Source organism: Lactuca sativa, chromosome 8 (genome assembly GCF_002870075.4).
Source record: "Lactuca sativa cultivar Salinas chromosome 8, Lsat_Salinas_v11, whole genome shotgun sequence".
Lineage (NCBI taxonomy): Eukaryota > Viridiplantae > Streptophyta > Magnoliopsida > Asterales > Asteraceae > Lactuca > Lactuca sativa.
In genome coordinates, this window is record NC_056630.2 from 194,860,243 (window position 1) to 194,875,847 (window position 15,605).

At 35.0% G+C, this 15,605-nt stretch overlaps 3 protein-coding genes across 4 annotated transcripts; all 3 read right to left on the bottom strand.

The window, feature by feature from the left end:
- Window positions 1–42: 42 nt before the first annotated feature.
- On the bottom strand, window positions 43–3,970 carry LOC111900173 (phenylalanine--tRNA ligase, chloroplastic/mitochondrial). Its single transcript, XM_023896051.3, has 10 exons — window positions 3,654–3,970; window positions 3,004–3,194; window positions 2,517–2,723; window positions 2,143–2,260; window positions 1,895–1,971; window positions 1,250–1,429; window positions 869–913; window positions 621–725; window positions 415–528; window positions 43–265 (listed from the first exon to the last, which is right to left on the bottom strand). Exons 1-10 carry the CDS (start codon window positions 3,847–3,849, stop codon window positions 215–217), a joined length of 1,284 nt encoding a protein of 427 aa, XP_023751819.1. The 5' UTR covers window positions 3,850–3,970; the 3' UTR covers window positions 43–214.
- A 3,404-nt stretch (window positions 3,971–7,374) lies between these two features.
- Window positions 7,375–9,659, bottom strand: LOC111900139 (uncharacterized). Its single transcript, XM_023896010.2, has 3 exons — window positions 8,571–9,659; window positions 8,389–8,488; window positions 7,375–8,153 (listed from the first exon to the last, which is right to left on the bottom strand). Exons 1-3 carry the CDS (start codon window positions 9,657–9,659, stop codon window positions 7,375–7,377), a joined length of 1,968 nt encoding a protein of 655 aa, XP_023751778.2.
- A 2,343-nt stretch (window positions 9,660–12,002) lies between these two features.
- LOC111900174 (thioredoxin O2, mitochondrial) lies at window positions 12,003–13,767 on the bottom strand. 2 transcript variants are annotated; one of them, XM_023896053.3, is made up of 6 exons: window positions 13,481–13,767; window positions 12,993–13,058; window positions 12,834–12,884; window positions 12,627–12,706; window positions 12,487–12,531; window positions 12,003–12,300 (listed from the first exon to the last, which is right to left on the bottom strand). In XM_023896053.3, the coding sequence occupies exons 1-6, from the start codon at window positions 13,713–13,715 to the stop codon at window positions 12,202–12,204; spliced, it is 576 nt and encodes a 191-aa protein (XP_023751821.1). In that variant the 5' UTR covers window positions 13,716–13,767; the 3' UTR covers window positions 12,003–12,201. The 2 variants fall into 2 exon arrangements, with proteins under 2 accessions (XP_023751821.1, XP_023751820.1); XM_023896052.3 differs by having other exon boundaries at window positions 12,993–13,061.
- Window positions 13,768–15,605: the final 1,838 nt, after the last annotated feature.

The following is a 15,605-nucleotide window of genomic DNA, read 5'->3' on the forward strand; positions in this document are numbered from 1 at the left end:
ATAAAAATAAGTGTATTGGATTATACATAAAGATCATTCAAATTGTTGTATGAAAGAAAAGTTGTAGTTTATTTTATTATCATATGATAAAAACAAAAAACTAGGGTTACATATGTTGAAATTAGAAGTAATAATGCAACATATGAATGTCTTCATTAATAAATAAAAACATAAATAGAAGGTATTCACAAAATTCCATTTGGCATATTGGAAATCATCTTAGAACGATGTTCATCTGGCTTTGGACTTGATCTCGAACATTCCACTACATCAACATCCAAAAATAAAAGGTAAAATTATACTTCCAACTTTTTTTCTTATTTGGGTAGATTATTTTGCATAGTTTAATGATGTAATAGAAAAATAAATAAATAAATAAATAAAGGTAGGATGCTATAATATATAAATTGATACCTGTAACTCGTTTATTTCCTCATCTGTAAGAGAGCGCTCCATGGAGCGATAAGTGATACGATAGCAATGACTTGTCATTCCTTTCTTGTTGGTGAAATTGTCAATCAATTGCACCTAAATGAATGTTCAATAATTCCAACAAATATGGAAAATCATTTTAGATAAATAATTTTGCTTAAATAATTAAATAAATAAATAATTTATACCTCCTCAGCGAGATCACCAGCAACACCTCGAACAATTTCACACAGATTGTTTTCAGTGAACGATTCGTTGATCCAGAAACTCATGTCTTTATAACAAGGTGGATACTGAAAATAAAATAATAAGTGTTCAAACATATTAAAATATTAAATTATTATTAAACTCAAATACATAAGTACCAGAACCCATGTTTCTAAAAATGGAAGATTGTTGCATATATTGCTAAAAGAAAATTAAGTGAAGCAGAAACCTTTGAGAATGGCTTGAATTTTATCCCAAGTTGACCTTTTGTAAACTGCATTGGTAAAGGGGAGATCAAGAAAATCCCATTAGGTTCTTCTCTGTATTACTATATAATCATGAAAAGTAAATAACTAAATATAAAGGATATTTTCCATTTTCTATCCTTCAAAAGTTGAGGTGTTTGGTTCGTGGAATGTTTTTAGAAGGAATGGAATCCCAACATAATTGAATTGAATTCCGTCCTTTTCGTAACCAAACAATCAACGGAATGGAATCCCGAATTCCAACTCCATCCCACGAACCAAACACGCCTTGACAATCCATCCATCTAAAAAACAACAAAAAGACAAAATTAGATGATTCAAGAAGTAGTAAAATTTAAAATTACTTGAGATGTGAATCGCTTATCGGTTGACCAAAAGAGTCTAATATCTGGAATGTCAAATAAGACCATTGCTAATCTTTCCAATCCAAGCCCAAATGCCCAAGCCACATTATCACTTTTCCCACCTCTTTTCAATATTTCTTGCTCCATTACCCCACATCCAAGAACCTCCAACCACTTCTCCTATAAATCATCACTCAATCATTAATAAATGAGTAAATTACACAAATGGTCCCTATGGTTTAGGGTAATTTGCATGTTTGGTCCCTAACTTATTTTTTTAACTCGGAAGGTCCCTACTATTTGTTTTTGATACGCGTTTGGTCCCGTTCTTACCTAAAAAGACTATTTTGCCCTTGATTTTTTAATTTATTTAAATAAACACACTCCCAACCCCACCTCACCTCACCTCACCTTACCTACCCCACCATTTTTCCCTTTTTAAATAATAATCTTTTTAGGTAAGACAGGGACCAAACGCGTAACAAAAACAAACAATAGGGACGAAGCACATAACAAAAACAAATAGTAGGGACCTTCCGAGTTAAAAAAATAAGTTAGGGACCAAACGCGCAAATTACCTGAAACCATAGGGACCATTCGTGTAATTTACTCTTAATAAATTTGCTTTAAAAAAAAATGGCATACCTGGAAATATATCTCGAGTTCAAAAGATGGATTCGTAAATGGAAAATAAGAGTCAACCCATCGCATTTCAACAGCACCTGAATATTTAAACGGACTTCAATTCCAAAAACCATATTTCATTTTTTACTAAAAAGCATACTACATTCACCTCATGAGTAGATGTTCACTCTTTTAGTTACTTTTATATCATTTTACAAAAGAATATAATATATTTATATTTCATTTGGATTATGAATTTAACTTCTTACCAAAAAGGTGGCGTGCTAAACCCTCAAGGCATGCTTTTAGATCATGTGCAGCATATAAAGTAGCATCCATTCCAGAATCATTCCAATCATTTGGACTAAAGACTCTAACTCCTTCCATCTACATAATATAAGGATTATAACCTGAATAAGTTAGGAGGCGTTTGGATTTGCATTTTGAAACTGATGATTGCAACTTCAATAATCATAATCATAATCAGAATCAGAATCAGAATCGGAATCGGATATATTTTGTGATAAAATCATAATAACTTATATAGAAATGCTCAAAACTGACTATTGTGAGTTCATGTTTAAAGCATATCCAAACATACTGTTTACTAATTATATAGTTGCTTTATAGAAAAACGAAATACCTGATGGAATACAGGGTAATGAGTTGAATCAATGGAGTCTCTACGATAAACATCACCAGTAACAAGAAAATTGGCATACCCTTTTCTCAGTAAATCAGCCTGATGTGCACTTGTGTGACACCTCAACACTGTTTCTGTATCAATGTAATATGTATCATTGTAACTCCTACTAACATGATCAGAAGGCACCAACACATCATCAAAGTTCTGCATTAATAAAGATTTCATCAATGATATTACATTATGCTAAAAAGTATGCAGAAATTTATGGGAAAATAGGTATGGATATGATTAAAAATATGGGATAAATGCAAGAGCTGGCAATGTTCTTGTAGTTAAAGTTCTAAATAGGCATTCATAACATAGTCATGAGTATTTTGTAACAAAATAAAGAGTCAGAACTATAAATAGGAACATAGATGCACTTTCTATGACACAAAGACAATCAAAATAATCAAAACCGGAGATGCACATAAAAAGTTGTTACCTCTTTTGTAGTAACAATGGGGCAGAGATCATCAAACTTATGAAACTGATTGTTATAGTTGGTGTCAAAATACTCGTATATTGCATTCTTCAAGATTCCAAGAGGATGATGATCTCTTCTATGAAGTTGCAATCCAAGTTTAGTGAATATCAAATCAGGGACATTATTTGTTGGTTCATCTTTAACCACATCTGTATCACACAATGAAAAGCATAAATAGATTTGTAACTCCAAATCTATGACTTGATAATATAGCATCCACCAAATAATCAGTGCTATATGAGAAGGAGATGGAAGAAAAAAGAAATGAAGGTACATTTGTAAAGTTACCAATACGATTTTATGCGTAAAAAACATATCCAATAACTATCTAGATTGTATTTCAACTGATTATCAGTTTATCAAATATCACATGAAACTTTGAAATCTCAAATCCAAACACCTCCTAAAACAAGAAATCTTCAGTTTTCCACAATCAAAACAACACAATCCGCCTGAATCAACGTGTATGTGAAATTTAACAAATCAAAACGAAAGCATTCATTCAGCTGAGATATGGTGAATTACACAGCACATGATATGCCCTAGAAAGCAGGAAAAAAAATAAAGAGTACCTAAATATTGAATGAGGAGGGGTTAGATTAGAATACCTTCTTTCGAAATTTTAACTCCACCAAGTTCAAGGAGTGAAGAAGCTGCTGCTATTGTCTGTGAGGATTTGTATCGGCGAAGGAAAGGTGCGGGGACGGAGACGGAAAATAAGGTGTTGAAACCATTTTTGGTTGAATGAAGGAAGACAGAGGGTTTGGAAAAAAGGATGTGGTGAGCAAAGGTGAGAGCAGCCATGGTGCACACAGTGGATTGTAATGGATTTACGGATGCTGATTTAGTAGAGGCCTCGATGGCGTTTCCAGGGGTTCACCCACAGACACATCAAAAATGGTTTAGTTTACTGATCACCGATACTATTTTTTTTTATTAAATGGATTAGTTTACACATTGTCAAAACCTTATATAAATAAGTGTTCGACAAAGTGATATTAAAAAAAATGGTGTTTAAAAATATCGATATCCAAAATCCGATTGAAATTATCCTAAAATTCGAATATTCGATTTTTCGGATTCAAATTTGGAGAGCATTTTCTAATATTTCAGATATTTCAGGTATCGAAAACCCAAAAATTAAATTATTAATTTAGTATATTTATGTTTGTTTAAGAGGATTAGGGTTCCGTATCAATTTTATAGCAGCAAAAACATATTTTCTCATGAACACTATCTTCACTTTTGACATTTTATGCTTTTCGTTTAGGCTGCAAGAGATGGGTTCTATGAGGATTTGATGTTATAACACCAAGCATTGTCATCTCACATTCCAACATGTTATAACATGAAGTGGGGGCGATGTTCACATGTTATAATATAGTGTCAAGAAAATGTCATAACATGAAGTGGAGACGATGTTTGCATGTTATAATATGGTGTTATGAGAGAGAGAGAGAGAGAGAGAGAGAGAGAGAGAGATTATGTACAACCAATAGTGGTAGCCGTTTCAATATATTATGACACCAACATACCTTAAATATAACATGAGACTCAGGTTATGTTCATTTGTTCTTAACGGCGTTAAGCATGCCACATAGGACTTCCGACACCTTTTAACGGCTCATACCCACTAGTCTTATGATCTGTAAGTTTTTTAGTTCAATATTAATTTAGAGTAATCTAGATTTTCGTTTACATGGGCTACAAATTCATGGGAGTTGACAGTGGTGGTTTTTATGTTCAATCTTTATATTAATTTACATTTTGCTTGATGGTGGTAGCTAGGTGGATTTTAGTATCGGTAAGAGTAAATGCTATTCATCAATAACGTTGTTTCCTAATAACTATTTTTTATGTTTTATATGATGCATTGAAATATTTGTTCTATGTTTCTATACAGCTTCATTTTAAATTTATTCTAGATTTATGAATAATTTTAAGTAGATCTAAACAAAGAAGATAAATTTTTGGATATCTAATTTGATATCTAAATCTGTATCCGAAATTTCAGATATTCGGTTTTGAACAGCCCTATCATAAATAATTTATTAGAGGTGTGGAACATCTATAACCCACTTTTAAAAAAATATTTATTCAATGCATTGTCACACCAGCATTCCTATAATGAATTGAACTCTTAAGAGTTCAATACATTGTCACATTGACATTCAACCAACTACACTATATTACTCATTAAACTTTACATTCCATTAAACTCAATTAAAGTTTAAAGGATCGCCTCGTCACCACCTTATTATATCTTTTAATGCATATTGGGACTTGAGTGTGGGGATTGTTATATTTTGATATTGTCAAATGTTGTTCTTTGACCAGGCAGTTATAAATGTCATTATCAAGTGAGGTATGAACTATGCAAGAGACGTATGTAGTTAATATGAGATTTGTTCCTCTTATGTATTGAGAGTTAGACATTTAACGCGTGTTACCAAAAGTTAAACACCAAATGAAATTGTTTGTGATCCAAATCTCATGTTCAACATGATGTCTATAACAAAAAGGATAACTGATAAACATACCTTATACATCAATTGTAACTTTGAGGTTTTGGGAATTAGATATTAATGAATGGCATTTCCGTTGTATGTTATTGGGGGCAGGGAAATGTTGATGGACGTTCACCACTATCTATATCAATCTACGATAAGTCTTGTGCAAGTGAAGACTGAAATATCTATATTCTCAAGAATCATTTTAGAATGATATTTGCTAATAACATATGATCCTATATGATCACACCTTATAAATGGTTATCACTTATTGATTATTTATTAGAATTTGATTACTAATAAATATTATCAACACTTGTATTTAATTAGGAAATTATTAGTTTTGAAAATAATATTTTCTAAGATAGAAAAACAACTAGAAACACATATGGTATGGTTTATATTTTGTGTACATCTTCACAGACCCAGACACATTTCATGAATTAAAAAAAACGACCAGTGAGTGATCTTAGGTCGTCGGTGGTTTTGATTCACGTTATTCGAAAATCAAACAAGTGGTTGCTTGTGAAATCGATGGAGGCAGATCCAAAGTTGATGAAATCGATTAAGCCCTAAAGATCGTTGGTGGTTCTTGATGAAATCGATGGAGGAAATTGCCCGATCAGACCTTCTTATCCACCACAAGATTTAGACTACCAAAAGAAATCAGAAAGACAAAATTGCAAAAATGGTCCCTGTGTTTGGCAAAATTATACGTCTTTGGTCCAAAACGATACTTTGATGCACCACTGGTCCAAAATTGGATTTTTCCATTGTTTTTGGTCCCTCCCACTAACTTCCGTCCATATGCTCTGTTACCTGCAATAAAGATGGGGATATTTTCATCTTTCCACTTACAGGGACCTTTTTTGCAACCTTATTCAAAATAAAAGCAGAGCTACATCACTCTTCCATCTTCAACTTCACGAGCTTCATACTCTTCCTACTCTGTGTTCACAATTTCTTAGAGATCAAAAATTAAAATGGTGATGTGTTTCTGTGGTAGGGACGCGGTGGTTCGCACCTCCTGGACATCAGCAAACCTTGGTCGGAGGTTTCTTTCCTGCCCTCAAAAGGTAAGTGTTCGATTTTGCTATTTTACCCTCATTTTGGAAAATCACCCTCATGTTTAGGGTTTTGTTTTTTTACATGAAGGGTTCCAAATGCAGATTCTTAGGATGGATTGATCCTCTAATGTGTGCAAGATCTATGTTGATAATACCCGGATTATTGGGGAATATCAACAATGCAAACTATGAAGTGGCAAGATTGAAGATGTGTTTGTTTGCAAGTTGGTTACTATTTGTGGTGGTTTGGGTGCTTTTCATTTAGTAATAAGGAATTAGGGACCCCTGTAGTTGCATGTAATTTTGGGTGTTTTTTGTCTTATGAAATTGTAACAAGGGAATGTGGTAGTTTTTGGTATTTGATAATGTAATATCAGTTTAGGGTTATTTTGGACAACTTCAGAAATTTGTACCCTTTTCAAGGATGTAATGACAATGTATTGCAGTTATCACCTAATGTTAATGTTTATTTGTTGTTTCAGAAAAATTTTGTTATAACCATAAATGTGTTCCATAAACATGACAACAAAGTTGGTATAAACCATAAACATCATTCTTCAACAATGACAAAAGGTTGACATTAGTTTCATGACCAAAAGGGCTAAAAGACCAAAATAAAACCATTACAACAAACTAGTTTTAAACCATTACATCCAAATGCACAAAAGTTGTGCTAAACCAAAAGATAAGTTTTTAAACAAAATACACTAATTCCTGCATTGATTGCTACCTCCATTCCCTCCTTGACTACATCATGCATTCCCTCCTTGACTGCTTCCTGCATTCCCTCCTTCATTGCTTCCTGCATTCCCACCTTGACCCTTGCATGTCCTTGAGTTATGACCCCTATTGTTGCATTTCCCACACCTGACACTAACAAACTTTCTGGTAAGTTTTTCAGGTTCACCTGCACCATGATTTTGCATCTGTTTATCATATTTTTCATCTGCACTTCTCTTTCTCTCGGTCTTAGGTCTCCCAGGTTGATTGTGATGTGGTGGTGGTGTTAATTGAAATGGACAGGTACTTTTTGGCCACATGGCTCTACCCTTTATAGGGTTCACAGTGTAAGAGTAAGCTTCATTCCATGTTTGAAGCCAATACACTTTGTTGACATAAGTGTAAAGCTCCCCAACTTTGTCGCCACTATCATCCATTTCATGTATTGTAGCTATGGCATGTCTGCATGGAATCCTATTCAATTCCCACCTTCTACATGTACATGACATATTTGTCATGTCAACCACATGTTGGTCATGCCAAGGACCATAAACTTCATACTTTGCAGTCCCATTCCATCTAGCTCTATATTGGACTGAAGCTTCCCTATTTCTCTCAAGTAACTTTGATGCTGTTGGAGTAAGTGGACCTGGAGCTTTGGACATCACTTTCTTCACATTGTAGATCCTCTTCATAAGGTACTGCCTGATGTACTCAAGACAACTTATGATGGGCTTATTCCTACCATGAATAAGCTTACTGTTGAAAACCTCACACAAATTGTTGAGCAATATATCTGATCCTGCTCTGCCTGTATTAAACAAGAAAATTATATGAACTAAATCATATACAATGAGCACTAGTAAAGATTCACCTAAGTCAGGGAATATAACCTGAAAAGTGGCTTCTGGCCCAATGATGAGGGGGGATTTTCTTCAACCACTCAAAAGCATGCATCCTTATCAAACTTGTTAAGTTCATTCATTTAGTGTTCAAATTCTGGTACTGTGGTCGCTATTGCACACTGCCATAAGTGATCTTTATACTCTTTTGTTTTCCATTTTTCCTCATGTTCTCATAAATATGTCTTAGACAGAATCGATGCTCAGCCTGTGGGTATAGTTGTGCAATAGCAGGTAAGAGTCCCTGTAAAGGATTATCCCACATAATCATTGCAACAATCATATACAAATAAACTATTAGTAATACAAAAAGAAGAAAATAGTACCTTTTGTCTATCACTCATGAAAGTAAAGTTAGAATTTGAGTACAACTCTAAGTCATCTCCCAAGCATTCTAGAAACCATTTCCAGCTACTCATATTTTCAGTCTCAACAATGGCATATGCAAGTGGGTATATGTCGTTATTTGAATCCAATCCAACTGCTGTGAGTACTTGGCCTGGAAATGGTCCTTTCATAAAAGCACCATCTAGTCCCAGAATATCTCTTAAGCCTGCTTTAAACCCTTTTTTTAATGCCCCTAAGCAAATATACACCCTTTTAAACTGCCTTGTTTCTCTAGCACTGTTAGGCTCATTAACAACCTCAAGCTTCACAGTTGTACCCACATTAGTTGTTTGTAGTTCCATAAGATAATCTCTTAACACCTCGTATTGCTTTGTGTAGTCACCACTCACTTGCTTTGTAGCTGTTGCTTTTGCCCTCTGTACTTTGTGTATGGACACACCAACTTGAAGCCTCTTCTGAACTTGGTCTTGAATGCTTCGAAGGGGTACTGTAGGGTTAGACTCGACCATGTCTAAGATTTCTGCAGATATATACTTCGCAGTGCAAGCCCTAAGTTTTCTAGTTTGAACACAAGTATGTTTGTCCAGTAAAGTTTTCACATACCAATAATCACTATCTTTTGACCGTGAAGTCTGCATTGACCAAGAACAATTTAATTTATTGCCCTTACCTACCCCACTTGCATTTACATTAGGTACATTACCTTTACACACAACCCTAAGCCTTGTTTTGTCGTTTTTCTTGAAGCCAAGATTCCTTCTAGTCTCAATGGCAAGTTTGTTGACTTTGTCCTTAATTTCCTTTTTACTTTTATACTTTTGACCCACTTGAAAAGTTACTGCATGGACTTCACCAAGAGAGCATTTCTTCTCCTTCACCATCTGTTTTAATATTGCTTTACTTCTTTCATCGTCACTATCTTCACCTAATGAGTCCCATTCATCATTATCAATTACTTCAACATCTTCAACATCTTCTGTATCAATAACTTCATTTTCAGTCTCAACACCTTTTCCTCTATCAACATATTCAACATCTAGATCAACATTCATATAGAAATCACTCATGTCCCCCTCAATATCACTTACATAGTTTTCTTCATCTTCAAGAAAGTCACTATCTTCCTCACTCCCTTCACTACCCCCCTTCACTACCTCCTTCACCAAGTCCTTCACAAACTCCCTCACTTTCAAATTGAACTTCACCTAGTCCTGTGCCAAGTTCTGCACCAACTCCCATGCTTTGATCATTACCATCATTAAAAGTAGATTGATCAAAGAAAGGATCAAAATCTTCAAATTGAAATGGTTGGTCATCAAAGGTATCAAACTCTCTTGTATTTACTTCTTGGTCACCAAGATTTGCACCTTGATCATGAACTTCTATATCTTGATCACCAACAAGTGCACCTTGATCACTAATATTTGCACCATCACTACCAATTTCAACATGTGCATCTTGATCACCAACAGCTGCACCTTGCTCACTAATATTTGCACCTTCATTACCAATTTCAACATGTGCATCTTGATCACCAACAGTTGCACCTTGCTCACTAATATTTGCACCTTCATTACCAATTTCAACATGTGCATCTTGATCACCAACAGTTGCAGTGTGTTCCAAGTTGAAACACAATTTCATACTACATGATTGACTCCCTTCAACTAACCTCAATCTCCTATTTGAATTGTATTCGGGTGTCTCATATCTTACTAAACACAATTCAAGATTTGGGACATCTTGATCACCAACAATTGCAGTGGGCACATCACCTGCTATTTCCTCAATTATGACCCTAGGTTTAACTCTTGGAGACATAAAGTATGTAAGTAACTTAGTTTCATTATGTTCAGTGTATACCTTGATGATCTTATGAAGTTCAATGTACTGTGCAAGACTAAGTACATCAATATCATTCCCTAGAGCTCTAAGACCAAACTCCAAATCTCCATTTGGCAATTGATAGTGGTAGTAAATGACTGGTGGTTCCTCATAACCAAGCTTCAGCATCATCTCGTCCAACTCATGCACAAAGAACTCATCCATGTCTACCAAGTCAACGTGGTCTAATTTTCCTTCAATGTAGCTTATCCCTGAGAATTTTGTGAACTCCCTCCATGATGGAGCTCAATAGTGAACATCGTGGGATATCCTTCTGTAAAAATCATGAACCAAACCAAAAAAACATTACTTTATATGGATTGTAAAAGATTTTTTTGTTTCAAACAAATATGTAAGAAACAGAGTACGATACCGTAAATTCGGATTGCATCAAAACACTGATTTCTTGGCCTGATTTCCCACATTTGGAGCATACTCGTGGATTCAAACTTACGATTGCGGTTGATGATCAAATGCAAGATTTCAATGAACGATTAGGGTTTTTGATCAACAAAGTGGGTTTAGTGGGTAGAGTGAAGGGTCATTAACTGTGTATATCATTCAATATGGCGGTAATCGATGATATGGAGGTGGAAAGACGAAAATACCCCCGTCTTTATTGCAGGTAACGGAGCATACGGATGGAAGTTAGTGGGAGGGACCAAAAACAATGGAAAATCCAATTTTGGACCAGTGGTGCATCAAAGTATCGTTTTGGACCAAAGTCACATAATTTTGCCAAACACAGGGACCATTTTTGCAATTTTGTCAATCAGAAAGTAAACCTCATACAAACCTAAAGCAACGTTCAAAATCAATTCCTTCATGTTGTATGTATTCGTTGGGCTAATTTTGAACCAAAAGAATGTGAGAGATAGAGAACGAGAGTGTTTAGAGAAAGAGATAGATCACATTTTGAGAAAAGAGAAGGAATATTATTTCTTTTAATTTTTATATTATTAAAAAACAAAATCAATAATAAAAGGTAAAAAATAATATAATTAAGGGTATAACAGTCTTTTTAAGTTGGTCAGGAACCAAACGCATAACAAAAATATACAATAAGAACAATCCAAGTTAAAAATTCTTTATAAGGACCAACTATACAGATTACCCCAAACCATAGGGACTATTCATGTAATTTACCCAAAACTAAAAGTGACAAATTTATAGTCTAAAATCATGTAAAAAGTCTAAACTACAAACTAGAAAGAAACGTATATTAATCCGACTTCAAACGAATGAGATATGCGTATCTTAAACTTTTTCATTAAAACCGGTTCTGATTCTTAAAGCGGTTTACCCGGACCTGAAAAACCCAAACCCGGATTACCCCGAACCGAGACGAAGCCGTTATTTTAAACCTGGAACCCGGATCAGCTTTACATATTCCGGTTCTAACGGTTCAGTTCCGGTCCGATTCCGGTTTTGAATCTCCTCCCTATTTTTAACTACATAATTTTCATTTGTGTGACGCTCATACATTCATCTAGTTTATATAAATTCCACTCATTTACCAGATTCCATTTCTTTAAAAACACTTGATAAACCAAACACCCACAAAGGAGATACATCATATTCCAATCCTCTATATGTATTTTTCATAAACCCAAAACCCTTTATATATAGTCGGATCATACATATTGCATGCTTAAATTAAGATAATACTAAAAATCTAAACATTTAACATGTATTCAATAAAAAGTGGCTAGTGAGCATACAAGCTCACTTGTAGAGATCCTCCATGGTGGTTTTAAGGAGCTTCACATCGGCCCCAACAATTTCGGACACCTTCTTTCCTCCTTGAAAAAAGTGGAGAGTTGGCTGCACTTACAATATAAACACATGTCTATATGTGAGCATGTATAACATTTACAGGGACCAAAATTCACAAATTTACATCTACATGGGCCAATTTTGATTATATTCATTACTAAGGGATTAAATGTGTGAAATTGAAAATTTTAGTTAAAAATGACACATGTTGAATGGGAAGCATAAGTAGTTTACCACAGCAGAAATATTTAGCTTTGCCAATGCATCCCCCATACCTTCCTGCAATGAGAAGGGCATTAACGTCTTTTGCACAAACAAAAAACGAGTGGTATATGAAATGAAAGAAATGCTTAGAAGTATGAAGATGCTCTTACTTGATCGATATCAATCTTATAAGTGGTGACATTAGTGTATTTCTCACTCAACTCCCCAATAAGAGGAGATACAAACCTACCTGTGAAACAAGAAATATATATTTACTTTTAAATCAAGTGTAAAACAAAATGAACTGAAGAGTACTTTCAAGAGCTCAACCCTACATTAGAAAAAACATAATATATATAGAAAAATAAAAGTCTTACATGGCCCACACCAGACAGCAGTGAAGTAAAAGACTGCTGGCAAGGATTCATCTGGTCACATTATAAAAATACATAAGTATATACACATTATGCATATAACACATATAATCAGTATGTGTATATGTAATTATGTATATGTATATTTAGTTATTTACTAACCTTGAATCTTGCGAAGTAAGGTGTTAAATTCAGCTTCTGACTCGACTGTTACCACTCTAGATCCACCTGCTATAATCATTAGTTTTAGTAAAAAAAGTGATTATTACAACTATACAGGCACTATCAGCATAGTGTTATAGCAATTCAATATCACATAATAACTTTATAACAGCTGATTTAATATGGCTTGTTGTGGGATTATAACTATCCAATATCACAATCACTTCCAAAAAGCACATTCAAACACCCTTCATATGCCCACTCAAGAGAAGCTAGTGATTCAGATTATATAATGACCTTTCGGAACACTGGTTTAGATTCTTTTGTTAATGGGAATTGTCAAAATAGAACAAAAGAAATGCCGAATTACAAAACAGAGCACATATCAAGACAGGAACCCTAATCCCAATTAATTAATCCCTAAAAACATCCGATGTACAAAAAATGGTGAGCTGTTAATAGATAAATCATAAAAGTAAAGATCATACCCGACGAGGGAGAGGAACAGTGATTCCGATTAGAAGGCTGCTGCCCCGATTGAAATTTGGAGATGGGAATTGACCATGATGGTTTCGTCACAGAAGAGAAGGAACACGAGTACGAGTATGGAATTGTTGCTGGATTTGAAGAGGAAACTGATGCAATTTCACCAATGGAAGAGCAGATAGAGCCGCAATAAACTCCATTACGTACCATACGACGGATAGCGAAGATTCCCCTCATTTTGCTAAGGAGGGCGAAGCTGATTCTGATTGTAGAATACTACCAGGTTTGGGGACGGGGTTTAGCGTGAAAGGATATTTACATTTAGGCCCTTACACTTTTTTTCTAGAGCTCATCTTAGTCCTTATACTCAGAGGTCACCGCCAAAACCTTCTCCTATGTAAATATTGGTGACATGTAATGAGAGGTGGCAAAAATTGACACGACACGAAACCCGATACGAACTTGACACAAAATAAACGAGTTTGGGTAAGATATTTCAACCCGTTTAAATAAACGGGTTGACACGACACGACACGAAAATTAAATGGATAAGGTTAGGGTTGAGAATTTCAACTCAAAAATGACATGTTTATTTATATGCAAATTTTTTGAATTATTTAAATAAACTAGAAGATACAAAACCAAAACCATAAGTAAAAGAAAACCTTCGAATTGAGTCGTTTTGTAATGTTGAAATGACTTAGCCGTCTAGATCAAGACTTGATTTCAGTTTTTCCATTCTCTCACAAACTATCCAGTCTCTTTCACCACTTTCACATCCTCGCGACCTTTTCATCCGCCTCTCCATCTCCCACTCTTTTAATTTTGTCATCTGAACTTGTTATGACTTCATCTATTCTGCCTCCAAACTATTAGTTTTTCCTCTCTGCCTACCTAACTCCTACTCTTACAACATGCTTAATCTTTTAACCTCACATGACACGACATATTTCAAGGTATATCCCTAACCCGAGACCCGACACAAACTCGACACGAAAATAAACGGGTTGACACGACACGTTAATTAAATGGTTCGGGTTAGGGTCAAGCACTTTCAACCCGTTTAGTGTTTCGACACGACACGAACCCGACACGACACGACACGATTGCCACCTCTAGTAATAAATAGTAAATTTGTCTAAGAACGGGATTTGTTTTTTATCGAGTCGTATCCGTTCATATGTACATTTTTATATAACATTTAGGTTGTGTTTGGCGCGCCACAGCTAGCTGATAAGCTAGCTTATTTTTCGAGCTTTTTTATGTTGTCATGTTTGGTAAGCCAAAAAGTAGCTTATAAGCTAGCTTTTTGAAAAACTACTTAGACTAGCTTTTTAGAAGCTCTTTTAAAAATTTCCAAATACACCTATTAATTAATTATAGAAACACATACTCTCACATGTCCTTTTATGTAATTTTATATATTTCAGCTAGCTTTTCAACTAGTTTTACCAAGGGCAAATGTCATATTGGCCCATCAAACTTTTTGTGTTTCTTTTAAAAGGTCTAAACTATTTTTTTGCACATTAAGGGAATAAACTCTCATTTCCATGTTTTAAAATACCCTTTTGTTACCTGCAACCGGATTCAAAGGTAATATACATGTCCGGCTCTCACCTCTAACTCATTTCTCCTTGCCACTACACCTCGCACCAGTCTCGCTCGCTCAAAAACCCTAGGAGATTAATTGTATATGCGAAGAAATCCAATGTATCTTCTGCTAGAGAAGGTGAAACCGAGAATCGATTTCAGTTCGATTTCAACTTCGGAAGGTTTCTGATATGAAATCGTTGATTCCAGTTGTAAGTAATCCATCATCTTCGGGTTCTTTGTTTGGTAGACGTAAGGATCCAAATACGGTGTTTGTTGTTGAAGCTACTGGACAGGTCGAAATTAGCATTGTTCGGACTCTGCTCCGGAGCCACCATCTGATGAAGATGAAAACCCCAAACTATCAAAATCGAAAAAATAGAGAAGTAATCGAATCTGATGTTGAACAGCACCTGGAGCATTCGGCGATTAACCCCAAGTCCCAGCCTATCACCATTCTTCTCATTACCCACCACCAATACCCCCAAATTACGCCCAAATCAAACTCCATTTCGTTTCATGGCATCCACATTTTGG